Below are 16,788 nucleotides of genomic sequence, written 5' to 3'. Positions count from 1 at the left end.
TTTGACTATATCCCATTGCTGGACACGTTGCTCAGGCTGGTAGGCTGTTACTTTTCGATAGTGCTTGAACCTAGAGTTTGTAGCCTACAACAAGAACAACAGCAAACCAACTATTTCACACACATTCGTGGCCATTTATCTTATATGAGTCACATGACTGCAATTTTCGATATCAAACATGACGACCACAGCACTGTGAATGTTTATCAGTATAGGACAACAAAGTGATGAACGCATCATGTTATCACGTTACAGCTTAACTTGAGACGCATTAGGCTGCGCGCAATAGACTGATTAATACTTTCCTGCACTGATTAGATTGCCGCCCACACATATTAGAGGTAGGCTACAGTTGTGCAGCAAAGACTACATTAAAGTACCTCTCCCCGGCTATGCATGGGACAGTTTACACTATCCGTCGCTGATTAACTCGATGGATAGGCGGGACCGCGCCACTACACGACCAATGCACGCACGATTGATGGGCGGTAGCTTCAGCTTTTGTAAATATTTGCATGTCATGTAGGCTACGGTACGTTTCAAATAAATTGAGCAAAGCATACATGCTGTGATGCTCTGTAGCTGTGGTCTTGGCGTATAGGCTCTAATGATGAACTGTGTGTTGGACTCTGTGCTTCTGAAGGGACTGGCTGTCATTGGTGGCTTCACAGTTTTGTACTACTTACTGAAATGGACATGGACATGCTGGTGTGGATTAAGAGTTTATGTGCTGTCAGAAATTTGGCAAGTTGATTTAAAGACTTATGGGCAATGGGCAGGTAAGGCATCTAGCCCTTTATATAGTTTTTTTTTGTGCATGATAGTGCTTTTCAGTTTTAGACATAAAATAGGCTACACTAATTTCAGTGTGATTAATTCAAAATCAGTTAATTCAAAATTGAGATTAAATATCTTAATTTTTTTTTACTAAAATACATAGGCCTAACTTAAATGACAAATATTTGAACACTATTCATTGAGCACTATCTGCCTGCAACAGAATGTGATATTTGTGAGAACAAGTTGAAGTTGTTGAACTCAGTGTCAGTGACGCCTTAGATTTGGTTATTGGGGGGGAAAAAAATATAGCTGTTGCGCAGCACTGGGTCACTGGGTCAGACCGGGCATTTTGTGGAGGAAGAGGAGACAAATGACATGAGGGTGTCTGTCCATACCATAACTATTTAAACCTTATTCAATTAAAAATATCCTGTGTCTGAAATCCAAACAGTACAATGACTGAGTATACATTTGCATGTTTATTCTGTATCACCCAGAGCTTGAACTCACAACCATAGACACCAAGGGAAGGTCATGTTCCTGTTGAGCCAAGTAAGATGCTGGCAGTTTGGCTTTTGCTTGGCATTCTTAAAATTACACATCAGGCATAAACGATGACAATAAACAAATTCTGATTCTGATATGACAGCCTCAAACTAGTGCCAAAAATGCATAGCGACACTCAGGAGGATAGATAGGCCTAGATCTTTTTGCTTAAGCAGATGTTTCATAAGTGACAAAATGGCTGAGGTTTGGAATGTTTTGGCTTGTCTTGCTACAGATTGAACACGCTGCAGGTGTGTTCAATCACAGACATTGCTGGAGTCAATTTGCAGGTGTAGTCCTACAGTCAGCAATTTGGGGGTGGGGTTGCCAACCGCGACATGTCTGATTGGTGGAGCTCGCTGTTACCACTGAATGAGACTTTGCTGTTGGATTGTGGGTAGTGTATTTTCTTCTCTATTTGAAAGCAATAGGACACAAATGAAATACATGAGACAAATGACAAATACATTTCTGTCAGCAGAACTGACCAGATCACAATTTAAAACTTTAAAATATGTTATTCTGCATCACCCTCGGCTTGAATTCACAATGTTACACCAAGGGCAAGAAGCAATGAGCTTTCCCTCATTAGTGATGAGTTAGTGAGTGAGAAGCCATAGATGGTTTCACACTATGACTTAAGTAAAGCAAGGCAAGTTTATTTGTATAGCACATTTCAACAACAAGGCAATTCAAAGTGCTTTACACAAGACATTGAAAGCATCAAGACAAAGTGCAAGAAACACATAAAAAGTCATATAAAACGAAATGCAAAAAAAGGACATTTTTAAGCAATCAAGGTTTGCATGTAAATGTCACAGGTGCATGTAACATGGAGGTTTCAGCTTTTTCCACAAAATGTTACAAATGTTAAAAATAAAGGCACCACAAGGGGCAAAAAAAGAAAACCTAACTAAAAAACAAAACCAAGGTACACACTCAACAAGTGGTGAACCAAAGACATTGCTTACAAACTTACAACTTGGCACAGGAAACAGACAAAGAACAAGAGGGGAGCTACATGTAGGCTAGTCTATATACACAGACTAATACAACAGATGGAAACCTATTAAACAATCAGGAAACCTATTAAACAATCAGTGGCACAGGTCTCCTCTCAATCACAGTCAATTTAGCCAGTTGTAGTCCTAGGTCATGACAAGTAGTCTTGTCTTAGTCTTTTTTCATAAACATTGGAGATTTATTGAGTGAGAATTTGCAGTACTGTAGCTGTATACAGTGCTGTTAATATTAAAACATGTTGATGTGCTGCAGGTTCAATTTTTGATATTTTGATATATCTGTGTAGATTGTTTGTGTAGGACAGACAGTCTGAACTTGCCTCTGAAGTGTAGCAATTGTGGTCTCAAATGACCATAAAATGTGGGAGGAGATCGGTTTGATAGGCTTTACAGTTTTGAAGTGATGGACTTCATAATTCCTGCCAGCTCAAAGCATATGGATGTTTCTACTCACTTGAGCATACATTTTGGTGGTGGTTGCAAAGTTATAGCATGTACTACTGATTTGTTATGATTTTTGTGAGTTTTAAAGAAGGCGCCACCATCAGAACTATTGGCCTACAATGTCAGTTGAGGACTTTTGGCCATAGGACTGGACCCACAGGCAAAGTTTGGTGATTTTTCATGTGTGAGAAGTCAGACTTCCTTGGAAGATTCAGAATATCGGCAAATACAAGAGGGACCAGCAGCTGAGCTACCCAGCCCCGAACAAAAACAATCAAAGATGTCCAACATTTGGCCTGTTGGATGGAGAACTGTCACATTCCACTCTCTACAGCTAGTTCATAGAGCCCAAGATCATATCTGCTGTTTTAGGGAACAGGATTTCTTTGATATATGCACCACTGTAATGTTCTTCATGTCTTTGGCAACAGTTTAGAGAAGTGGGTGCCAATATCAACAGTGCTTGACAATATAACATTTATAAAATAATGTACAAGTAGCCTACTATGTAATCAACAGCTTGCTCCCACTCAGGCCATGGGTAATTCTACCAGCTTTATGATAGTGAGGATGGTGATGAAACGGTCTCATAACAGAACCATGATCTCTTTTATCCAGTTGTCACTGGGGCCACCTCAGGGATTGGTAAAGCCTACGCCAAAGAAGTGAGTTTCTAAATATGCATTTTTCCCCCAGTTGTATTGAGTATGAGTTATTTAGTATGAGATTAAACTTTCTACCTTGAAATCAAAACAAATATTACTCCACTTACAAGAACATATTTAACGTCTCACCCAAGTGCCGTAGCAGGACATTCTCAGTGACCTAAAGAAAGTGACCAAACCTGTGTGTCTACAGCTGGCCAGAAGAGGCATGGATATTGTGTTGATAAGCCGGTCAAAAGATAAACTCTGCATTGTCTCCAAGGAAATTGGTGAGTCAAGAAAAATGTGATTTGTAAAGAAAATATATGCATTCACAATAGTAAGTGGTTTGCAATAGTAACTCTTGCGATAATAACAATAAATTGCATCCATCCATTATTATCGGATCATAGAGGTTACCCTTGTGATATTTACCAGAACACATATTGAGATACTTCATTAATCCCATGGGGATATCAGCTTTCACATAACTACGTACGTCACTGTTTATCTTCCAGAGAGTCAGTATGGACAACACACCCTAACTATTCAGACAGACTTCACAGAGGGCCACAGTATCTACCCTGCCATAGCCGAGGGACTACAGGGCCTGGACATTGGCATCCTGGGTAATATGAGGCCAAGAACAAGGAGCAGGCTATATGCAGCATGGTATAGAGACAGTTCATATATCGATTATCATTAACATTTATTTGTTTATTTCCCCTCTGTTTTACTCATTGCTTGTGCAGTGAATAATGTAGGAATGAACTATTGTGGACACCCTGCATGTTTCCTTGATGTACACAACCCTGAACAGGTACTGTAGGATTAATGCTATCTTACAGAACAGCACCTGGTTCATTGTCTTTGTATTGTTTAAACGAATGGTATAAATTAAAAATGTCTTTGTGTTTTGGATTCCTCAGAGAATCACCCAGGTGATCAACTGTAACATCCTTTCTGTTACACAGGTAAAACTGATGTCTGGCAGTAATTAACTTAATTAATCTTATAGTTTGGCCTTATATAAATTAAAAAAAGATACAAAATACATATACTCCATGCACGTTATCACAATGTGTGAAACGCACAACATTGTTGTTGTTGATAATGATGAGATTGTCATTCCTCAGATGACCAGACTGGTTCTCCCAGGCATGGTTAAAAGGTACGCTCCCGATGAGATGATACCGAGATGTCTGTGAAATGTGAGACTAATAATCATTTATCAACCTTGTGGAAGGACCAGGATGACGATGACAATGTGATTTTATCTCCTCTTGTTCTCAGAGGGAGAGGTCTGATCATAAACATGTCCTCTGTGGCAGGTGCCCAGCCACAGCCCCTGTTGTCTCTGTACTCTGCCACCAAAGTGAGATGCCTCATAACACCACAGATACAGATATGTTTACAGATGCCGGATGGGCTAGTGTAATCAGAATTTACCAGTTCTCCATTTCTTCTTGACAGACCTTTGTGACATACTTCTCCAGATGTCTGAATTCTGAGTATAAATCTCAGGGAGTGACTTTTCAGGTACTGTAGATAACCATTTTGCATAAGGTCTATACAAAGGTTATGTTATTTATGGCCAGGCCACTAATAGGCTATATTATTATTGAATTATTCCTGTGCTTGTCTCTTTTCCTGTCTGCAGTGTGTATGTCCCTTCATGGTCTCAACAAACATGACACAGAACATGAAAGCCAACCTACTGATTAAGAGTGCATCTGACTTTGCCAGAGAGGCTCTGAACACAGTGGGTTACTCCAGCTACACCAGTGGCTGTCTCTCTCATGCTCTTCAGGTGAGGAAGGCCCTTCAGACACTCAGCCATGCAAGCATTCTGTTTCATGACTCCCATAGAATATGGTCAGTATGGTACAATATGGTCCCATGAATAATGCACAGTAATATTTTGTGATTGTAAATGTTTTTCTACTATCCCACAGAATATTGCTCTCTCTGTTTTCCTACCGGATTGGCTACGCCTCTCTTCCTACTGTGTGAATCAGTTCAAGAAAATACGTAAATTGCAGACTGCTGACATGACAGAAAACCATGGAGGAAAGGATGACTAGGGAGACATCTACTGGGCGAAGGTTACCGAGCTTCAAGATATATTCTGCCAAAGATATATTCTGTATTTACTTATCTACTATACAGATCATTGTATGTTCTATTTTAAATATAGGTTATTATATAGAGTTTTAATGAATGGCTGCCTTTTGTTCAAATGATGGAGATAAATGTTTTGGTTTTGTTACCAAACCAATATGAATATTGTGAAGACATGGTGCAGCTCCCCTACTACAGCTACATTAGGAATTATATACAATGTGGACGATTTGTCCTCTGTGCTCATCCTACTGTAATAGCATAGGATATTTTTTAATCATTATAATATAAACACAAAGATAACCATTTATTTTCATTTTTATTGCATCTTAACTAACCCATTCACAAATGTATTTCAAGTGCACATAATGGAGAAAAAAATACAATTGGCAAAAGCACATCTGACATACCTGAATATACCAGATTTTAAGTAACTGCTTTGGCTTCTTAAATAAAATATAGTGCAATTTATTATTTGTTATTTGAGTTATTTGAGTTGAGTATTAGACAACTGCTTGAGTAGTTAGCAGACTACTCTACACTACTGAACCCCCCTCCTACTTTACACTACTGAACCAGTGTACCATATGAACTTAAGGCAGACTCACAAATATACAGATCATAGTCCTCCTTCCATGGTCCCTTTTGTACACACTCATATGCTATACTTGAATGTAGTCCCTATAAGCCTTTATACACAAATACAGAAGCTGTTGTTGCTAAAATAAACATTCAAAAATAACTTAGGTACAAACATGTCATATTTCTGTCTGTACAGAAACATTTACGCTCATATTGAGCGGAGTGACAATATTCAATCAATTCTACAATTACCACACTACTCTTGTCCTGAGCACACAGGAATTGTGAACTTGTTAGTGGCTTGTTGGTACTTGATGTACACATGCAGTAACTTTTAAGTGGACTACATGGTCTGGAATAGCAGTATTTCAAGCATGAGTGATCGGTTTGGTTTCCCAAACTAGGTTCACTGAGGGGAATATTCATGAGAACCAAGGTTAAAAAATGAGTACCATCAACAAACAAAACAGAAATTAACATTCCATTCCATTGCTAGACAGTACATGTATGTTCCCCCCGTTCTATCACCACAATAGACACAACCCAATAATGTATATACTGTACTGCTGGGCAGACCTATATAGTCTTTATACAGTACAGTACATTATAGAACATTCATCCACTCTACAGCAGAATGGCAAAGATGAGGCCATGGCATCTACTCTAGCGAGTCAACACGGTCAGTACTGTGCTGTGCAGAGATCCACAAGTGGAGATCGCACTACAAGCACCCGTTTCTTTACAGCAGGTACAGCAGCTCACACGACCAGGTTAGACTTGCCAGGTTACACATTGTTACCTGGCCAACACAAAAGCATGGACATGACAAAGCATTATGCCATTTAATTACATCATGAACACAGAAGGTACAACAAGGCCCTTTTAAATGTGCTACTGTAGGTATTATGATGCTAGCTATTTCCAGCGTACAGTACATCTATCGTGTAATGCTAGGTTCTTGCGGAACAGTGAACTATACCTAAACATCCCTTTACATAGTGTATGTGCATATTTTACACATAAATACAACATTGTATGCTTATTTCATTATCAGTATTAGCTGGATATGATATTTGTCTAGTTCTGTATCAAGTCAAATGACATGAACAATCTCAAAAAAACATACAGTGACATGCTCAGAGCTCAGTGCATGTAACTGGGGTGAGACCATGAATCAGCAGGGTTGGGCCTAAACCATGAGTCATCGCTTCCAGCTGAGCCAGATACTGCTGCGACTGGCTGCAGTGAGCAGGTGGGCGTGGTAAATACAGGAAGCGAACGGCAGCTTGGGCGCTGTGCTCCATCAGCAGGCCATTGACTGCAGACAGGAAGTCCTCTGAGAGAGCCGGGGCTGGCCTGGTCGCGGCCTCCGTGTCCCCGCTCCGGTCCCCTCTGTCTCCACAGAGCTGCGCCACAGAGTCCCAGGGCACAATCTTTATGGACGCCCGGATCCTCAGCGTCCTCAGCAGGTCTCTGAACGTTTCCTCTTTCACCACCCAGCCCTGGTCGCTGGACTCTGCCTCCACACACAGGAAAATTCTCATCCTGGCGCGGCGCCACCTGTTGGCCATGTTCAGCACGCAGGCCATCTGCAGCAGGAAGAGGCTGCAGACGTCCACGCCGCCGCCGCCGCTGCTCCCGGGCCGCAGCAGGTTGAGCGGCCACACGTCGATGGTCCTCTCCGCCCCGTCCATCTTGCTCTCCCGGCCCTCCCCTTCCAGCTGAAAGAAGTAGCGGCCCAGACACACGTTCTTGTTCATCTTAATGGCGTCCAAGATGATCCCCACATACTCTTCCGCGGAGAGCCAGCGCGGGCTCTCCACATGGCGGACGGGGGGGAAGTGAGCCTGCAGAGAGGGCAGGTCCACGCCGAAATTATAATCTCCATCTCCAACGCCGTGTCCCACCGCTGACTCACAAAAGGCCGGGTCTTGAAGGAAGTAGTCCTCGGGGGTGCAGCTGTCGTAGAACCCCAGGACCAGGGTGTTGGGCTTCATTCCACCTTCAAGGGATAAATGTCAATGTCAATGCCATTTTATTTATAAAGATAAAGAAAGTCTGATAATTGACTGGCAGTTTTGATATCAACTTTTGTACATTGGTAGGACCATCAGAGACCAACATGTATATGATAAACACATTACAAAATTGATTTAGCATGTGCGGTGCCCTTTAAAAATGACTGAATAACAAAATTGATGGGCATATTCCGTTCTATGTCACCTAAAGATAACTGGCATGTGTCACGTTCAACCACTTTATTCCCCCTTAAAACACTTGATTAAACTAATACTAAATGCACTTCAAATATCGGTATAAATATTCAAACCTTTCTTAATTATGGCTATTTACTAGCCTATATTATTGTGAATGGCCAAAACAAAGTGGCAAAATAAAATGAGTTGCACTAAAAAAAATAGAAACACCTACGCCTCCGCCAAAGTCAGGTTGCTATAAACATGTTTTGTGAACTTGACCTTAAGTCAAGTGATATTGCCCTTTGACCACCAAAATCTAATCAGTTAATCCTTGAGTCCAACTGGACAATCTGGTCAAATTTGAAGAAATTCCCTCAAGCCATTCCTGAGATATCACGTTCACTAGGCCAAAAACACCTTTTGTGTCGTCACGGTGACCTTGGCCTTTGACCACCAAAATTGAATCAGTTCATCCTTGAGTTCAACTGGACATTCTGGTCAAATGTGAATAAATTCCATCAATCCTTTCTTGAGATATTGCATTAACAAGAATGGGAAGGATGGACGGACGTACGGACAACCCGTAAACATAATTCCATCCGGCCATGGCTGCGCCGGGCGGAGGCATAATAAAATACTCAAACTAAAATAGCATGGGTCTAGAGGCGAGGAAGGGATGTGTGGTGCAGTCGGTGCTCACCTAGGCCAGTGATGCGGAGAAGATGCTGCGTTCCCTGTCTCACAGAGAGGGACAAGGTCAGGTCAACAAAAGCCTTCACTCCCAGCTTATCCACCAAGCTCAGCCAGAAGTTATACTGCTGCTGGACTGGGTCAGCAGGCAGCGTGTCTGAAAATAAAGGAGGAAGAGAGGCTGGATGACTAATACCGTCAAGATGGCGCATGAATGAGAATTAAGAGGAAAATCTCCTGCAATTTTGCATGGGATGTGTGTCGATGGATGTTTACAGGAATCAAACTCAAATACTCTTGGTTGCAGAATACCCCGTAATAGTCCCAGAACTATTACCCAGATCCCCCAGCTGCACATGCCCCAACACATACAGGCCGCCCTTCTTCAGCTGGTTGACGAAGTTGATGAGCTGGCATGACGAGCGAGGGTTGGCCACCATCAACAACACCTGTGGCCTCCAGAACTTCACATGATCCTTCCTCACATCCAGCATGAGCAGATACTTACGCACCTACATACAAGAACAGGAGGCTGAACGTCAGCTGAATGTACCTTGAGGGGGGGGGGCAACCGAAGCCATTAATGTATGTGCACACTGTCCTTTTTAAACTAAACTTTAAAGTCCCAGTTAACCAAAATCAGAGATTTGCTTGAAAACACATTCTATGTGTTAGTGATGCATTGCTGATAACATGTAAAAATGGGATGAACCATGTGTAGTACTGAATTGTGAAGTTAGACCAGTTTTGTGTTTTTGACCAGTTTTGATTTCTGGATTTTCTGGGCGGGCTTAAAACGGTACCGGATGACGTAGAGCGGTGTTCTTAGCATATCCCCGCCCTAACACTATATAAAGCTAGAATGGATTTGAATCTTCGGTTCTCCTGCTCAATCTTGAGTCTAGAATTAGCTAGTTTTAACCAACAGTCTAGAATTAGCTAGTTTTTCTTAGTTAGCAATGCCTATGCATAAAACTAAACGAATATGCATCCTTCCTGAATGCCAGCAGGAATGGGATGATAAGGTCTCCTTCTTTCACTCCCGAGTAAAGCTGAAATGAGAAGCAAATGGTTAGCATTTTTGAAGAGCCATGGTGTTACAGAGGAGTGTCACCGCTAGCGCCCGCCTCTGCAGCAAACATTTCACTCCCGAAAGCTTCTGCAATTATAATATGAGGCTTTTGGGTTTCACGGACTCACGACTGGTCCTGGTGAATTCGGCGGAGCCAACCATCTCCCTCCCCGGCCTCCATTCTCCTCCTGTCGCATCAACCTTTGGTGCCGACACCGCTGCCTTGTGTGCTTATAGCTAATTAACGTTATAACGTTAGCTAGGTAACGTAAGCCATAGGGAAATACACTGCTACGTTAATCTACAAAATGTGTCTTGACATTTATGTGGTAATGTCAGCTATGATGAATTATATTATATATTAGGAGGAATTATAGCTAACATTAGCTATGTAGCTTGCAGATGGGAGTGTGTATATAACCTTAGTCTAGCTAACATAGCTAGCAGCACCGACCAGGCGACCACCCACCAAATAACGTTACGGATGATATATTATGACTATAAGCGTTAACTATACAGAAACTGCCTGCCATATTTGTGGCACCTGATGTGCGTATGGGTTCACCGGTAATGGTTACAATATATTTCTCCAGCGGGAGACCGGGAGGCGGGAGCGAGGGGGATGGTTAGGTAGACCAGCTGCAGCTGGAGAAAGACGCACCCTCTCCCAGTGAAGCGGTGCTCGGCGGCTACTGGCTGAACATTCCAGTTCTGTTGGATATGTTGCGGGAAAGTTGAAGCCAGTGACTAAAAGGTACATTTTAAACAACTTTTTCCATTGATCCCAAGGGACGACAGGATCGCCTGGGAGGGATAGGAATGGGTCCGGAGGTGGCAGGGAGAAAATAGGGACAGACTCATACATTCCTCGTTGCCTGTTTTTGTATTTTGCATCTAAGGGCAGTAACACTGGCGCGTTGGTATAGAGTAGCTACAGTTTTACCTGTGTTGTTTGTCAGGAGGTAGGTTAGGAGGAAGCATCTGTGCGTTTGACTCATTAGACAAGTGTAATTTCAACTCCTCTCTGTTTTCACAAAGCTGTGCCTTCCTACCACAAAAGAGACGGCGTGCCAGTGTGACAATATGCAGACCAGAGAACGGTACTATTTGACAGGTTCTTCCCTCCACACCCCCTCCCCACGCAATTGGGTGTGGCTTCGGTGCCTTCAGCAGACACGCCCCCACAGTCTCAGACCAGAGAATGCTGCTGATTTTTAACCGATTTTGAAGCCTTATTTTATATACTTAGCGACATTTTTAATTACTCAGATTTGGCTGGGTGGTTAATGACATGTTTTCCTGTGGTGTGTGAAGCTCATAACAAAAATTTGAACTGGGTTAACCTGGACTTTAAACTAAACATCTAAACCAGAAGATGCAGGACCAAGGCCAACAGGATCCTGAAAGACCCCAGCCACCCAGGAAAACAGAGGACTGTTCTCTCTGCTACGATCAGGGAAGAGATACCGCACTCACATATCGAGCACGGAGACGCTCAGGAACTTGTGTAACTTTGTAACTTGTAAATTTGTAATTGAGTATTAGAGTTTATCTATAGCATGTGTCGTGTAAAAGGAATCTTAAATCTCTTGAATCTTGAGGAACAGGATTCCATCCAGAGTATGCTGCTGATGCGTGTGTGTGTACACGTCTAGATACCTGATGGAAGATGAGGGCCTGGCTGATGTAGCCCCAGCTGCTGGTGGGAGACCTGTAGTGCAGGAAGAGCAGCAGCAGTAGCAGAAGGACGATACTGGCTGAGGAGTAGACAGGATTAATGACAAACATCATCACCAGACAACTCAGGATCCCCAGCAGACAGGTGTGCCAGGAGAATACCTGGAACGTAGGCCTGGTAGAGAGACAGAGAAACACCAAGGCAAGTGATGTGACAGTTGGTAAACATATTGCAGGATTTTTAGAGCAAGTCTTCAGAGTACGCACTACCTGAAATTGGGAGCAGATGCCCACTCGAGGGCCAGACAAGCCAGGTCAACTGCAGCATAAGCTAGTAGGTAGAAGACGGTCACCAGCCCCGCAATGGTGTTAAGCTGTCCGGCGAACACCACACACTGCAACGAAAGTCAAACCAAAAGCACCAGACTGAGAGCCTGTTGTAAGAACAGAACTTGCCGTACCACCGGCATACACATCCTGGCTCCTCTCACCTGAGCCAAGCCCCAGGTGTAAAGCACTGCCATCCACGGGTTGCCGGAGCGCGATTTGATAGCAGCCGGGGCCAGCGGCAAACCTGCGGGGAGCACCAAATCAAAACCAAAACACGTCCCGGTGTCCCTCAGATTCATCCTTTTTGTGTGAGACCAGACATAGCTTTGACACTGCTTCCGTTAACGGTCTACAGCGTGTCTTACTGTTCCTTGTCCATCCTTACCAAACAGCTGGTCGAGTGCCAGGGCGTGGAGAATGCGGGATGCCCCAATCAGAGAGCTCATGGCCGCAGACAGGGAGGCGCAGTATATCCCAATGGTGACAAATGGCGGCCATACGTTTATGCGTTGTAAAAAGCCATAATCCTCAACCAAAAGGGCCCTTACAAAGGAGTAAAAAAAGACCATTCAAAATCTGTGAACACAATAGAGAATCTACAGAGAATCTTTTTTGCAGAGCAAAACACGTTGTGCCTTTTGAATAAAAGCATTAAGTAAGTCAGTCCATCGCCTGAGTTTGCGGTGCCTTCCTAGGAAGGTTTATCTCCTCATATTTTTTATAACAGAGAATGTCAACAGTACTGTATATAGCCATTACTGGCAACTTATCAGCACAGCCATTTAGATTTCAGCATTATGAGAGAGATCGCTACAGTAGGCCTCAGACCTGTCGCAGGTGGAGCTGACCAGGAGGAAGAGCAGGATGTAGACAGTGAAGGTGTAGACGACCGCCATGATGGTGCCCTTGGGGATGGAAACACTGGGGTTCTTCAGCTCCCCTGCAAAAAACAAATGCCACAGAGAAAACGGCAAAGCATTCATAATGGTCGAATAGTATGGAATTGGGATACAAGTTAGGATGTAAGGACGGTATGTAGCTAGATCTTTCATTAGTTCTGGTCATACGAACATGAAGACTTCCACCTCTAATAAAGACGTCTGCACCTGACATGTTGGCTCCGGCCATAATTCCCGTACAGCTGGTGAACATGACGGCGAACACGGTGGCGAACGACATGGTAGAGTTGGTGCTGTAGTCCAGCGTGTAGCCAGCTTCAGAGAAAAGAAAGAGGAAGAACCTTTGTTGCTTTATGTATACCCTCAATAAATCTAGCCTCACCTTCTGTCTCTTTAATAGTTTCACATCCCTATAAGACACCTCTACTTTCCTAACCTTTCAACCACCTGGTGTAGTGGAGGGTATACGGTGGTATACAGATTATACTCACTTCTTTATTCATGGACCCACAGTATACCAACTTCTTTAAACACTACTAATGTAAAAACGAACATTTCTGATACAGCACACCCACTACAGTACACCCACTTCTTTAGTCACTACTACACCCCACCCTGACCCCAACACTTACAGCCCAGGTTATTCCTAAGCGTGGTGGCGTTGAAGCCGGTGTAGCTGACACTGTAGTGGCGGGTCTGGTTGCCAGGTCCCTGGTGGGTGATGACGAAGTCCAGCGGCTTGACAGCCAGAGGGCTGATGATGATGGAGAACAGGACCACGTTCACCACCAGCAGGATGAAGCAGGCAGTGCGGGCATAGATATGAGCCCCCACCAGACACACCAGCAGACATAGCAGGAGGACGATGGAGGAGTACAGCACCGTGTACCAGTAGCCCTGAGGAAGCACGCGCACCGACGAAGAGACCAGGGAGGCTGACAACGACAGGGGGGGGGGGCAAATGTTGTTAGTCACAGTTCAAAGCTCATGCTGAGAATTTGGTAGTGTTTAGTTGTTACATTACAGTCATTTAGCTTACACTTTTATCCAAAGCAACTTATAATAATTGCATTTAACGTAGGAAAAGTCAATGTACTACTACTTGCCAGAACTCACAAGTGCATCTCCTTTCTAAAACAAGTGACTATAAGAGCATAATCTAGTGCTGAAGGCAAAGTGCAAGATCAGCAATGGTTGTTGTTGAATGTGAAAAGTCACAAGACTTACCTGAGTCCTGACCAAAGATGTCAAGTATGGCCTCTACAAGACCGAGCACATACACTCCACATGCGCACACCTTGGCCAGGAAGAACATGAGCCCGATGCTTCCTCCAAACTCTGGGCCCAACGATCGACTTATCATGACTGGTCAAACGATGTCAAGGGCTAAACTCACTTTCAATCTATGGGGCTAAGAATTATATATAGTACAGTACAGCAATTTACATCAGTTATCTTTTTGAAGAGGCATGGATTTACAGGAGCAAAATTTGGTCCGACCAGAGCAAAAAATAGCCATAGCACTCAGAATAGAGGGGAATTCACCTTAAAGTTTGAAATATCTGTGATCCCATTACATTTTTGCACTGTCTGCCTATGTAGGGCCTGAATGATTAGCAATATTATACTTTCCAAGCTGCTTCTGAGTATTACTGTAAGCTTTGCTTCATTAAGATAAGATGAACTTTCCCAGAGGGAAAGCTGCACTCACATGGAAAACATGGAGAGGCTGAGGAAGAGCTGGATCACGCAAGCCCTCCGGCTCCTGAATGACTATCTAACACCCACCGGGATTTTTCTTTATTACAGCTATAGCATGAACGTAACTCACCCATGACCCCCTCCCGGGTTATTTATCTATTCATTCCTTCATACCCATATATTGCATGTACATAATCCATCCAGACCTTTATCTATCCCATCCCAGCTTAATTTTATACTTATAGAAAGGGTACTTATTGTGTAATTTGTGTTAATTTGTAAAATTGTGTAATTTTTGTAAATTTTACATTTATAATTTGGAAACTGAGTATTAGAGTTTATCTGTAACATAATCTTGGAACTGGCAGCAACATTTCACTGTGACCTTACATTACATATGACAAGTAAAAGGAATCTTGAATCTTGTATGGGTCTGTGTTAAAGATACAGTAGGCCCCACCTCCCTTCACTGCACCGTTGGTAGAAATGGCACAGATGGACAGTATGGTCAGAGAGATGATGGTGTATGCTACAAGCAGCATCACCAGGCCCTGTAAAAGCCCTGCATGGCCAATGACAAACCCTACAGGGACGACATTGTTTGACATTCATTAGAGAACAATTGTATACAGTTGATAACATTATAATTCAGTAAATCAATCACTCAGTCACTCATAGGCCATATTTCATAACAACCCCCCCCCCCCACACACACACACTAGCTCCCCCCCCACACACACACTAGCTCACCGGTTCTGAGGAAGAGCACAATGCTGAACATTGAGAGGATGGTGGGCACCATCACTCCAAAGAAGGTGTTGAGCTTTCGAGGCGCTGTGCTGGGGACCGCCTCGCCCGTGCCCTCGGACCCCAGGCCACATATTGTGGAGCCAACACTAAGCCCACACACCCCTTGGGGGAGGAGGGGTGTGTGTTCAGTCATGGCCTCCAGTAGAGGCTTCACACTTAAGAATTAAAAAAACCTATTCTGTGGTTCATGTAGCCCTGTTAACAGAAGACATTCTTCAGTAAATTCGCACGTACAAACTGGCGTGACGCAGATGACAAATCTAACGTAATAAGCCTACTTTTTAATCTCTAATGACTCAAACAGCTATGACTTTGACTTCTATCTGCATAAAAAAAATTATAAAAATTTGATTGAAATACAATGCTGCGTGAAGTAGGCTCCAGCCTAGCTTGCTCTATGATAGCTTAAAGTTACCAATAGCTTATGAAGTTAAAAGTTTGTGAGCACCAAGATGTATGAAGTTAAACGTTTGAATGTAGCAAGCTATCCCAAAAAGGATGGACGTCATCTTGTGCTGCCGCGAGCCATAATGCATTCAAACATGTCATCCGTAATTTGAAATGTAATGCATCGTGTACATGACTGAAATGTAGATTGTAATTACAGTAATAATAACAGTTCCACATACAAAAAAGTAGCTCACCTTTTCAGCGGACGCAGCTCGTGAGGCAGCTCAGTAGCCGACACTTCCGCTTGTAAAACTACTCTCCAGGGTTTGGCACGCAGCGTTCTCCCCGGAGCACATCGGGCGGGGTTAACGTAGTTAAAAAAACAATATACCACAGCAATATATAAGTCGTCAATTAGTGTGGGTATTTATAAACTGACCAATTTCTGTTATATCAAAATCTAGCTAAACTATAGGTAATCCCCTACGCAAACGGACATTGAACTGTTTGTTTATCAGTGATGCTCTCTGCATCCCCTAATTCTAGGTCTCATTGACTTGCTGCTATTTGTTCGGACCTGGTCACGGGACAGTAAAAATTGTCCATGTGACTTAAGAGGGGAGGGTAAAAATATCACAAATACGTGATGATGAACGAATTGTCAGAGATGAGGGCGGGGAATCTGCAGCCAGTAGGCTAAGGCACGAAAACGTCCTCTCCACAAACCGGTTCGAAATGTCTTGTGTGAACCGCAGCAGTTAGGTGTGAAAAACAACTTTACCCTACACAACCCTACACTACAAATGTATTCAACGTATTCAAGTTGATTAATAAGAATCTTCGGTAAAATAAATAAATAAATAACGGACCATTGGAGATTAG

The 16,788-nt window shown here is 43.0% G+C and overlaps 2 protein-coding genes across 2 annotated transcripts; one reads left to right on the top strand and one right to left on the bottom strand.

The window, feature by feature from the left end:
- The first annotated feature begins 576 nt into the window (after positions 1 to 576).
- Positions 577 to 6,747, top strand: hsd20b2 (hydroxysteroid (20-beta) dehydrogenase 2). Its single transcript, XM_084450030.1, has 11 exons — positions 577 to 779; positions 3,411 to 3,457; positions 3,651 to 3,726; positions 3,955 to 4,065; positions 4,189 to 4,256; positions 4,366 to 4,410; positions 4,573 to 4,607; positions 4,730 to 4,811; positions 4,910 to 4,975; positions 5,097 to 5,246; positions 5,392 to 6,747. Exons 1-11 carry the CDS (start codon positions 608 to 610, stop codon positions 5,518 to 5,520), a joined length of 981 nt encoding a protein of 326 aa, XP_084306156.1. The 5' UTR covers positions 577 to 607; the 3' UTR covers positions 5,521 to 6,747.
- Positions 6,748 to 6,952: 205 nt separating this feature from the next.
- On the bottom strand, positions 6,953 to 16,340 carry slc12a9 (solute carrier family 12 member 9). Its single transcript, XM_084450028.1, has 14 exons — positions 16,161 to 16,340; positions 15,457 to 15,711; positions 15,155 to 15,289; positions 14,233 to 14,370; positions 13,638 to 13,940; positions 13,213 to 13,320; positions 12,935 to 13,046; positions 12,492 to 12,649; positions 12,268 to 12,350; positions 12,047 to 12,171; positions 11,759 to 11,951; positions 9,365 to 9,539; positions 9,038 to 9,184; positions 6,953 to 8,141 (listed from the first exon to the last, which is right to left on the bottom strand). The coding sequence occupies exons 2-14, from the start codon at positions 15,647 to 15,649 to the stop codon at positions 7,276 to 7,278; spliced, it is 2,736 nt and encodes a 911-aa protein (XP_084306154.1). The 5' UTR covers positions 15,650 to 15,711; positions 16,161 to 16,340; the 3' UTR covers positions 6,953 to 7,275.
- Positions 16,341 to 16,788: the final 448 nt, after the last annotated feature.

The sequence above is a fragment of the Borostomias antarcticus genome (assembly GCF_949987555.1).
Source record: "Borostomias antarcticus genome assembly, chromosome: 15".
NCBI lineage: Eukaryota > Metazoa > Chordata > Actinopteri > Stomiiformes > Stomiidae > Borostomias > Borostomias antarcticus.
Note: the sequence above shows the minus strand (reverse complement) of the source record. Positions and strands in the feature narration are given on the sequence as shown.

What these genes read in the sequence shown, in the direction of transcription:
- hsd20b2 (XM_084450030.1), top strand. Translation starts at nt 608, where the DNA reads ATGATGAACTGTGTGTTGGACTCTGTGCTTCTGAAGGGACTGGCTGTC. An exon ending in CTCCCAGGCATGGTTAAAAG is followed by an intron (nt 4,608 to 4,729) that starts GTACGCTCCCGA and finishes TCTTGTTCTCAG; the next exon opens with AGGGAGAGGTCTGATCATAA. An exon ending in CTCTGTACTCTGCCACCAAA is followed by an intron (nt 4,812 to 4,909) that starts GTGAGATGCCTC and finishes TCTTCTTGACAG; the next exon opens with ACCTTTGTGACATACTTCTC.
- slc12a9 (XM_084450028.1), bottom strand. Translation starts at nt 15,649, where the DNA reads ATGACTGAACACACACCCCTCCTCCCCCAAGGGGTGTGTGGGCTTAGT. An exon ending in CATCTTTGGTCAGGACTCAG is followed by an intron (nt 13,941 to 14,232) that starts GTAAGTCTTGTG and finishes TGTCGTTGTCAG; the next exon opens with CCTCCCTGGTCTCTTCGTCG. An exon ending in GGCCGGAGCCAACATGTCAG is followed by an intron (nt 13,047 to 13,212) that starts GTGCAGACGTCT and finishes TGTTTTTTGCAG; the next exon opens with GGGAGCTGAAGAACCCCAGT.